General features: G+C 39.1%; 2 protein-coding genes across 2 annotated transcripts in view; both read left to right on the forward strand.

Moving 5' to 3' along the window:
* Positions 1 to 637, forward strand: part of LOC145481075 (serine protease 33-like) — a 61333-nt gene extending 60696 nt beyond the window's left edge. Inside the window, exon 5 of the mRNA XM_081459466.1 lies at positions 155 to 637. Within this exon, the coding sequence (XP_081315592.1) occupies positions 155 to 457 (303 nt within the window). The 3' untranslated portion in view covers positions 458 to 637. The remainder of the gene's footprint in view (positions 1 to 154) is intronic.
* Positions 638 to 2571: 1934 nt separating this feature from the next.
* Positions 2572 to 10048, forward strand: LOC145480551 (serine protease 1-like). Its single transcript, XM_081458788.1, has 6 exons — positions 2572 to 2680; positions 6256 to 6312; positions 7107 to 7160; positions 7451 to 7666; positions 8068 to 8318; positions 9573 to 10048. The coding sequence occupies exons 1-6, from the start codon at positions 2572 to 2574 to the stop codon at positions 9873 to 9875; spliced, it is 990 nt and encodes a 329-aa protein (XP_081314914.1). The 3' UTR covers positions 9876 to 10048.
* Positions 10049 to 10401: the final 353 nt, after the last annotated feature.

Here is a 10401-nt window from a genome sequence, read left to right on the forward strand (position 1 = left end):
TTGCTGGGGTTTTTCCATCGTGTTTTCTTTCAGTCTTTAGTTTGTTTGTTTGTTGCTTTGGCAGAAAATAGTTTTTGTGGGAAATATCCGCACCGGGCTTGATCATTTGCCTGAGATTAACTGTGATGATAAAAACCTATGACATTTCTTTTAGATTTTGCAGCAAGCGGAAGTTCCTCTAGTATCACTTGACACTTGTCAGCGGGCATACAACGACCACGGAGTTGAAATTACGCAACGCATGCGCTGTGCAGGGTTCTCTCAGGGAGGAATTGATTCATGCGAAGGAGACAGTGGAGGACCGCTGGTCTGTCCGAGAAATAACAAGTGGTATCTCGTGGGTATCGTCAGCTGGGGAGTTGGTTGTGCGCGCCCGAATAGATTCGGAGTGTATTCTGACGTGTTTGCACTTAAGACCTGGGTGCAGGATACAATTAACAATTCCACAACTCTGTGATTGACAAGGGTAGTAAAGAGAGTGAAGTTGTCTGTTGAGGACTAACTCATGTTTCACGGAAAATAAAAGAATCACGGCAAACTAATTAAACGAACCTCGCTTAATGGTAATTATTCCGGTAAATCACAGTTTGTGTTTTAATAGCGGGTCACGTTTCAAGAAAAACTGTTGCATTTGACGATTAACTAACTGTCATTATCATCTTGCAAGAATGCAATAAAAGAGGGAATGTAAAGTATATTCAATTGTGATCATTTTTATACTTGTAGTCAACTTGTTCTACTTCCTTCGTCTCAATGTAAGGCTTCCGAAAGTTTTCACAGTTTCTTTTCCAGTTTGTCCTTGACGTTGTTGTCCCTGATACTTAAACTGCCTTTTGCTGTTTGGGCGGGGAGCATCTGTCTGCACTTTAGACGATCTGTTTGTTCGGATACATTGTGTTCAGGTGCTCGTTTGCTTTGCGCTCATTTGGCTGTTCATTTCTCAGCCGTTCATTCAGTTTTTATTGTTTGTTCAAGGGACATCTGTCTCTTATGTAAACTCCTGTAAAGTTTCGAAATGCATCAAGACAGCGACAGCCGAAGCCCCTTTGCTTCTCTGATATCAAAATTTCAAAGAAGGCATTCCCACAACGTTGGAGATCTTTCTTTGCTTTGAAACGAAACGAAATATAACTAGATCCTCCCTTAAAACATCCAAAAACGCGCGAGTAACATCTGGGGAAGAACTGGGTACCATGTCTAAAAATAGCTTAAGAAGCCTATATGGGTATCTGGCGGATTCACTCTAATACCTCCATCTTGTCTTGGTCCTTAGCTTATACAAAAGCTTTGAGCTTGTTGTTGTTGTCTTTTTTTTTCGTTTCAAAATATAGTGTTTGGATTTGCATTTGAAAAGTATGTTGTTTGTGAAAAAGTTCCGTTGTACGCGAATGCGGAATGGTTGAACGCAGTGAAAAAATAACGAAAGTAAGTGCAAACCATGTACAGACTTTCTATGGTAGTTAAATGAACTTAACAAGTCTCTCTTAACAAGTCTCTTTCTGAGAATTAAATGCCTAAATAAACTCTATAAAGTTGGGCTATTTGTAATCGGACTGAAGAAGTCAAAGATTTGATCGTTTTCTTCTTCTAAGTTCTTAAAAGAGCTAAATCTAAAACAAAAACACACAGGCTTATATTTCTGGAGGGGGGCGGGATGCGGCTTATTGTCAGAAGGATTTTGTCGTCTGGAAGTTGAAGTGGTTATTTCGGGAAGGGATATTGTTTGAATTTCACAGACGAGTATGTTGAATCAACTACAAATATAATACCTGCGTCTCACTATGAAGTAGAAAATGACGTCTTGTATCACTTATAAAGATGTCACTGATATTTAAATTAAGAAGTACTTTGTTTTGTGAACTTGGTTCATTTAGCAACCTTTGTACATTTATGGCAATATCTTGATGAACTTTTGTAAGAATTATCACGTCACCAGACTTGATGTTCGTACCTGGATCTTGACCGAGCTATATCACTCTTTGTTTGTTCACGATGGTAGATATACAAATATTGATTGTATATATCATGCATCTTGATGAACAAATCAAAAACTAATAATTAACTTTAGAAAGCATTTTCTCGAGTTCCTCTGTGTTTCTATCGATATATCGACATAGGAACAGTCGTGAAAAATTGGCCGGACATTCGAAAAAGTGTGAACAAATTCGATTCACCTACGACTCGTGTTGCAAGTGTATTTCTTATGTTCCACTCGCGTTTCTATAACTCGATAAGAACTCTGAAATATTTTAGTATCTCTTAATTGAATAGCTACTTATAATATCCTTGATATTGAATTTAAGAATCTTACAATATATGCGAACTAGCTTGATTCATTTTTAGTAAATTTGGTGTATTTATAGCTATCTAAATATACTTCTGCGAATCTCAGTACTAAATTAATACTGAGGAATCTTGATCTTGATATCTCTATATCAGTCTTTGTCTCTAAATATAACAAAACCTTGTTATGATCAGTTTTGCCTAGCATGTCCGCAGGCCTATTTTTATCGTGCTGTTGTTCTTACAAGAAAGCCGTGGGAAAACTTGGTCCGGTTTATTTCAGGCAAAATGTTGATGGCATCTAACGGACCTGTTGCAACTTTTGCCCTGTTTTTGTTCTTTTCTTTTGCTGTGATCAGTCAGACTAGTGGAAATCAACCAAGGAATGGAGTAGGCGGTAACTATGTTTGGCTTGGATTTATTATGTTAGGGTGTAAATATAACTATGGAGATCTATATATTTCTAGACTATGTCTTTTTGATAATTTTTCTTTCATCTTTATGTCTGTTGTGTGTCTATTTACACAAGAGTAGATCCCTCAAGTTTTCGTTTTTGTTTCTGGTAATAGACCTTTCCCGCATTCCAACAAACAATGGCGCCAAGTCGAGGTCAGGGTGGACAAAAATACAGAAGATGTATGAAAATGTTCACCCCAACCTCGCTCTGGTGCCATTGTTCGAACGCACTGAAGTGGAATGCGGGAAAGGTCTATTCATTTTTGTCTTCATGTGTTTCAGGAACCTTGAAGTTGTTTAGCGAACGCAAATTCATACAAAAGCGTGCAGATTGGTATAAGAACCCTAGTTTTTTGTTTGAAATACAACCACGCTAACAGTACAGGTTTCATCACTGCCGGTATTACAAACGCTAATTGCTGTGTCGGATAAAGTAAAGTTTCGAATAACTCCTTGGCTTCGGTATATGTTAAAACGCATTTTTAGTGGCTTCATGCTCGGAGGGGTGTTTCAAGAGGTTGAGAGATTACCGTGATGAATTCTTGCGCTTCAGAAACGTTTGAGTTTATTTTTAAAAGGGATGTCGCGTCTTAAAATTTTAAGCCTGTACGCGAATAAGGCGTGATGAAACTGCCCTAAAGTAACGACATGAAACATCAAAAGAAGATTTACAGTCGTTTAATGAACGCTATAATGGAGATTTCACTGCGTGCTTCACTCGCACAGAAATTTCAGTAGACTGTTAAAACAGCCTATTTAAATTGCCTTAAAGAAAAACGAAGGAACGACAGCATACAAACTATGTTTCTACAAAAGAGACTGAAAGGTGCGAGAGCTATTTTTCATTTGTTTTTGAAAAGAGTTAATTCTCAGTGTAGGCTTTATCACTCCTGGGTTCGGAAATCCCAGGAGGGCCTTGATATAACCAGTCTTGTTACGCAAATGTTGATCACGTGGACAGTCCAAGCGGGTTTACATGCATTTTCATCCTCCATGAAAACATATGCACGCCGAAAAGCGAGGTAGCATTATATCCATGTCTAAATTTAACTGGAGAGGAATCGGCATGGGAACAAGATCTATAGATATGGGTTATTGACCAATCTTGTTCGGTCAAGGTTACTGGATGTTAGCCAAATTCCTTTTTCGAGTGTTTATGGACCGAGACAGAGCCGAGGTCCATAAACACGCAAAAATAGAACGAGACCAATATCCGGCTACCTTTACCGAACAAGCTTGGTCAAAAAAGGATATTCTTTATGAGCTAACGAACACGGAAAAAAAAAAAATTGTGCTTGTTTATTTGCGAGCACTGAAAGGGAAGCCAAGGAACTGTTTTGTTTTCGTTGTTTTCATCCTCCGGGCGCTTACGCTTTTCTGGTTTTCATCGATAATATATAGATTTAGGCAAGCCTAAAAGTGTAGCTCGTGGGCCGGGTTGTTCAGAGCCCGATTAAGCTAACCCAGGATAAGGTGGAATTTTGATTTGAGATTTGTAACTTTGCGGTGAGGTTTTCTGTATATTGTTTGGCCTTCTGTTTTGAGTTTTAATAATTACAATATACACAAAACAAAGCAGCGAAAAACATTTGTATAGAAGATAAAGTTATAATTCGGTTAACTTTTAGGGTGCGTTCCTTTGGGATGATCTGGATCAGGGTCAGTGATCCAAGATCACTTGGATCATGGTGCATCAAAGGAACCGATGAATCCGTGAACAGAGTAGATTCATCGGTTCCTTTGATACACCATAATCCGAGTGATCTTGGATCACTAATCCGGAACCGGATCACCCCAAAGGAACGTACCTCTTAATCCCGGGTTAGCGTTAACCGGCTTCCGAACAACCCAGCCCTGTTTTCAACAAGTTAACCCGACATGAGCCCGCGATACAATCGAAAACCAGCACTTGGTTAGTGGTCAACTTAAAAAAACACGTGACTTCGATGACCTCAAACTTGAGCCCGCGATATGGTCACGTGATACTGGTCAGCGGATACCTTGTTTTGACAGGTGTCAATTGATCGTAACACGGATGTCCAATATCAAAGAGGTTCACGGTAAACCAAGGCCTATTGCATTTGGAGTATGGCCGCCATGTTGCGCGACTCCGTCGTCGTCGTGCGTACGTGCCCACGAGCAATACTGCTAGCCATGATAACCATGAGAAAATCAACTCATGGGTTCCCTTATCTTTCCCATAATATATAGATTTAGGCCAGCCTGAAAGCGTAGCTCCAGGGCCGGTTTGTTCAGAGCCAAATTAAGCTAACCTAGAAAAAGGTAGAATTTTGATTTGAGTTTTGTAACTTTGCGTTGAGGTTTTCTGTATATTGTTTGGCCTTCTGCTTTGAGTTTTAATAATCACTATATGCACAAAACAAAGCAGCAAAAAACATTTGTATAGAAGAAAAAGTTATAATTTGGTTAACTTTTAATCCTCGGTTAGCGTTAACCGGCTTCCGAACAATGAAGAATACAAAAGCAAAAACCGACACAACGTAGGATGATTTTTTCAAGGGGTACTATATTTCGACCGAAATACACAGAAGAGACGAAACGACGATTAAAAGACCGATTTAATGAACACCGCCGTACCATAGATAACCCTAACAACAAATCTAAACTTACTACAGCCGCCGAACATTTCCTGTCCTCTCCAAACCACACTGTTAACGACATGCAATTGATCCCCATCGAAAAAATCATTTCGAACCGAGACTCTATCCGTAAGGCCAGGGAAGCTTTTTTAATTCAAAAAGGCCGAACAACTGATCCTGATGGCCTGAACATCCGTGAAGAAACATATTGTTTCCATTTGTTTTCTTTTATTATGTTCTCTTATTTTACCGTATGCTTATCTTTAATTTACACTGTGAATTACTTTTACTTTTTTCCGGTATTACGAAAATATCGGCTACAAAAAAACACGTCCCAATGTAAAATTCTCATTGTACCTGAAGAAGGCTGGTTTGGCCTACGTTGTGTCGGGTTTCGCTTTTGTATACTTCATTTTATATGTGAAGCCGATTAGATCACTATTGACACAACGTATACCAGCAGGATCATCGTTCCGGTTGCTTGTTTAAACATTTTTTAGTCATTCCAAACAATCCTGCCCTGTTTTCACCAAGTTAACCTGAGATGAGCCCGCGATCCAATCGAAAACCAGCACTTCGTCACCTCGATGAAATGTATCTTATGTTATGTTATGTTATCTTATCTTATCTTATCCGAGTCTTGACCGAGCAAGCTTCGTCAACAACCCATATATCTTGCCCGCTCGGGTAGCCAATCACAGCGCCAGATTTGATTTATCTTGCCCGCTCACTGAGCTAGCCATGTAGCAAGGGATTTCTCGCTTACCCTTCATCTTGTCTTGCTTTCAACTTCATAGTTTACCTAGCCCTCTTCTCTTCTAATATCACTCGAATTTTCTTTATGGCTAAGAAAAATATTACACAACACAACCTCAGTACCACATACTGATATTTTCTGTTTCATATATTCTTAAAGCTCGCCCGACAAGTTTTTCACCAACAACTGACGATGATCTACCTCCAAATGCTCAGGGTAAGAAAACCAAGCCTTGTGGTTTAAACATATATTGTACGTATAATCTACGTCAAGAAAACCCCGAAAAGCTGTCTGGCTTATAGCTGTTCACTACTGGTAGTGCTACTACTTATATTTCTTTTTATATTTATATTTATATATTTTTTTTTCTACCTCTTCTTTTCTTTATTTTTCCCACAACCGATTTAAAGCGTAATAATCCTTGTAACTACTCAGCTCGTTTGGTTCTTACTATTTCGCGGAGTAGTTTTTTTGCTTTTTTAAGTTTAATTTATTCTTTTGCTGCATGATATTCTATGTATTAAGGAAAATAAAATGGTTGTTGTTGTTGTTGTTGTTCGAAAGTTTTTGAGATGGGCATGCCATGGGAACATTATTTGCGTCTATTATTTTGGTTTCTGAGGAATATGGCATCACCCATTATAAAAGTGACTGCCTGAACCTGTAACAGAATATGGCAACCATTGACTGCTATTAATGGCCATCAATGTGACTACGACTGTGACTACATTACTAGTTCCGCCATTTTGGTTCAACCGCAACCTCAAAAGATCGCAGGCGGAAAAAAATATCCGGATTCGAAAGTTCCCACTTTAAAATTCGGATTCAGAATTTCCGTAAACACGACAAAACTAGGGAGTTATTTCGGATTCGTCCACTTGTGTGTAAACGGCAAAATCAATCTGGTACTAAAACTTTCCGGATTCGTCACGAATCCGGAACAATTTCCTCCAGTGTAAACCTAGTCTAAAGTACCACTAGCTGATATTTTCTTTCTTATATCCGTTTAGGTGCGTCGACAACTTTGTCACCAACTGCTGGCGGACGTGCACCCATTTATCAGGGTAAGAAATAGTGAATTTTCACTGATATAGAGATGTACAATGGAACGTCTATTTTACGATCTCTTACTGGTTAAAAGAACCCTTATTCAAGGAGCTAAAATCAATCTCCTCCGAGGAGACATATTTCTTGTTTCAACCAATCAGCAGTAATGACGAAACCAAATGTGATTTTGAATGCTCGTATTTTCCGCGTTTTCGGGAGTAAGGGATCAATTACATGTTTTGGACCATAATCATAATAGTTTTAAACTGTTTATAGATCAAAGCCCTAAATTGTCTTTCATCACTAGGGAACGTGGAGTGTGGCAGTAAAAAGCCCGGTTCCAGAATTGTAGGGGGCACAAACGCGCAACCAGGATCTTGGCCGTGGCAAGTGTTAGTGGACTTAAAGCCGTACCGGGGCCCTGTTTCGTGTGGAGGTTCCATTCTTACCCCGTACTGGATCGTTACTGCAGCTCACTGTTTTGATGTTGGAAAAAATGTCACATCTTTTACACTAACTGTAGGTAAAGACGCACTTCTTTATCACTTTGTAACGTCATAATAACATCATAATATTGTTCAAATGCTTCAGTCAGAGTCGTTTCAAAGGTTTAGACATTCTGCAGCGTAGTTTGTACGTCTTCTTTGGGCATAGCCCATGGAAAATGAAATCTTTTTTTATTATATCTTTCACAGCGTTTATTATACCTTTTCAGTGTAGACTGAAAAACGTTTAGATTTTCCAGAAATATCGACGCGCGTGAAACTGGAAGGTGCAAAGCTCGTATCGTAAGAGCATCGAGGCGCTGACTATCTCATTTTCCCATTTATGACCATTCATAACCCATCTAGCGAGAAAAGTTTTTCTTCCTTGACTTGTTCACTAACTTAAGTGTGTTGAAACATTTTATCTAACTGTGAACAGGTGAACACGATCTTCGTATAGTGGAAGGAACCGAGCAAATAATCCCAATCGACAAAATCATCTTACATCCTAATTATAACCCGGCAGCGACTGGCTTCGACTATGACGTGGCATTGATCAAACTGAAGGAACCTATCAACTTTAACATTAACGTAAGACCTGTGTGTCTGCCCACCGTGGATTTTCCTCCTGGAACTAACTGTTATGTCACAGGATGGGGATATGCAAGAGAGGGGGGAAATTTTGCACAGGTATTTATACAAATGTTTTAATCTTTTGTGGGCAATGTTTTTGCTTGCATTTGAGAGACACTTCATAAGCGTATTGATAAGAGGTTGTAACATTAATATGCAATCGACTCCCGATAAATTGAACCTTCAAGGGAAATTGAAAAAGGTACGGGGTGTCGGGAGTTCGAGTTATAGGGAGTTGAGAATAAATGACCGGAAATGAGGAAAAAACGGTGTTTAATGTTTTTCTATTCATGCAGTGTACATTTTAATCAAGTTTAATTACAGAATAGAGAAGTCGAGTGAAAATAAAATAATATATCTCTGAACTACTGTGTAAATCGCAACGTAACGTAATGTGATAAATATAACAAATGAAAGCAGCAGGGAGAAGTCCAGGAACTGGGAACTTTACAAGTCTTGTCACACGGCTGCTTCAAAATAAATTTGATGTTTTGGACTACAGTACACTGTTTGTTTTGACCTGTCACGTATTGACAGACAATATGGAAAATTGGTTCGAGTTAGCGGGAGGCTCGAGTTACCGAGGGTAAAATTACAGTTAATGTATGATGGAAATCCAGTGGAAATCGATTTTGGTTCGAGTAAGCGCGAGGTTCGAGTTAGCGAGGGTTCGAGTTATCGGGAGTCGACTTAACTGCGCAAAATATGAAGATTCCCAAACGCCGAAAAGTAATTAGTTTTGCATCAAATACATTACACGATTGACTTGAAAAACTCGCGCTACTTTTCATCCAATCAAAAGTAAAATCAAAACCAATCGTGACTTGCACACACATGTTTTCCCGCGCTTTGCATCATGCAGTTACGTGTAATTACTTTGAGTTTCAAACGGTTCATTGGATTTTCTTTTTTCTTTGTGATTGGCAGAGAGTGATTACTTTGGTTTTTGTTTAACGACACTCAATTGAAAAGTGCTCTTTAAAGCGCAATTACCTGTGTACTATAGAACCCTTTCAGGATTATCCGTATGGTTTATAGTTTTAATTCATGCTTGCTATTAAATATTAATAAATTAATATAAGGTGAAACAATACATTGCATGCCTCGGGGAACTCTCTTGGCTTTCTTCAGCTAGGCATAAAAATTTTTATAATAAATTGCTGGGGTTTTTCCATCGTGTTTTCTTTCAGTCTTTAGTTTGTTTGTTTGTTGCTTTGGCAGAAAATAGCTTTTGTGGGAAATATCCGCACCGGGCTTGATCATTTGCCTGAGATTAACTGTGATGATAAAAACCTATGACATTTCTTTTAGATTTTGCAGCAAGCGGAAGTTCCTCTAGTATCACTTGACACTTGTCAGCGGGCATACAACGACCTCGGATTGGAAATTACGGAACGCATGCGCTGTGCAGGGTTCTCTCAGGGAGGAATTGATTCATGCGAAGGAGACAGTGGAGGACCGCTGGTCTGTCCGAGAAATAACAAGTGGTATCTCGTGGGTATCGTCAGCTGGGGAGTTGGTTGTGCGCGCCCGAATAGATTCGGAGTGTATTCTGACGTGTTTGCACTTAAGACCTGGGTGCAGGATACAATTAACAATTCCACAACTCTGTGATTGACAAGGGTAGTAAAGAGAGTGAAGTTGTCTGTTGAGGACTAACTCATGTTTCACGGAAAATAAAAGAATCACGGCAAACTAATTAAACGAACCTCGCTTAATGGTAATTATTCCGGTAAATCACAGTTTGTGTTTTAATAGCGGGTCACGTTTCAAGAAAAACTGTTGCATTTGACGATTAACTAACTGTCATTATCATCTTGCAAGAATGCAATAAAAGAGGGAATGTAAAGTATATTCAATTGTGATCATTTTTATACTTGTAGTCAACTTGTTCTACTTCCTTCGTCTCAATGTAAGGCTTCCGAAAGTTTTCACAGTTTCTTTTCCAGTTTGTCCTTGACGTTGTTGTCCCTGATACTTAAACTGCCTTTTGCTGTTTGGGCGGGGAGCATCTGTCTGCACTTTAGACGATCTGTTTGTTCGGATACATTGTGTTCAGGTGCTCGTTTGCTTTGCGCTCATTTGGCTGTTCATTTCTCAGCCGTTCATTCAGTTTTTATTGTTTGTTCAAGGGACATCT

This window comes from Orbicella franksi, chromosome 3, assembly GCF_964199315.1.
Source record: "Orbicella franksi chromosome 3, jaOrbFran1.1, whole genome shotgun sequence".
Taxonomy (NCBI): domain Eukaryota; kingdom Metazoa; phylum Cnidaria; class Anthozoa; order Scleractinia; family Merulinidae; genus Orbicella; species Orbicella franksi.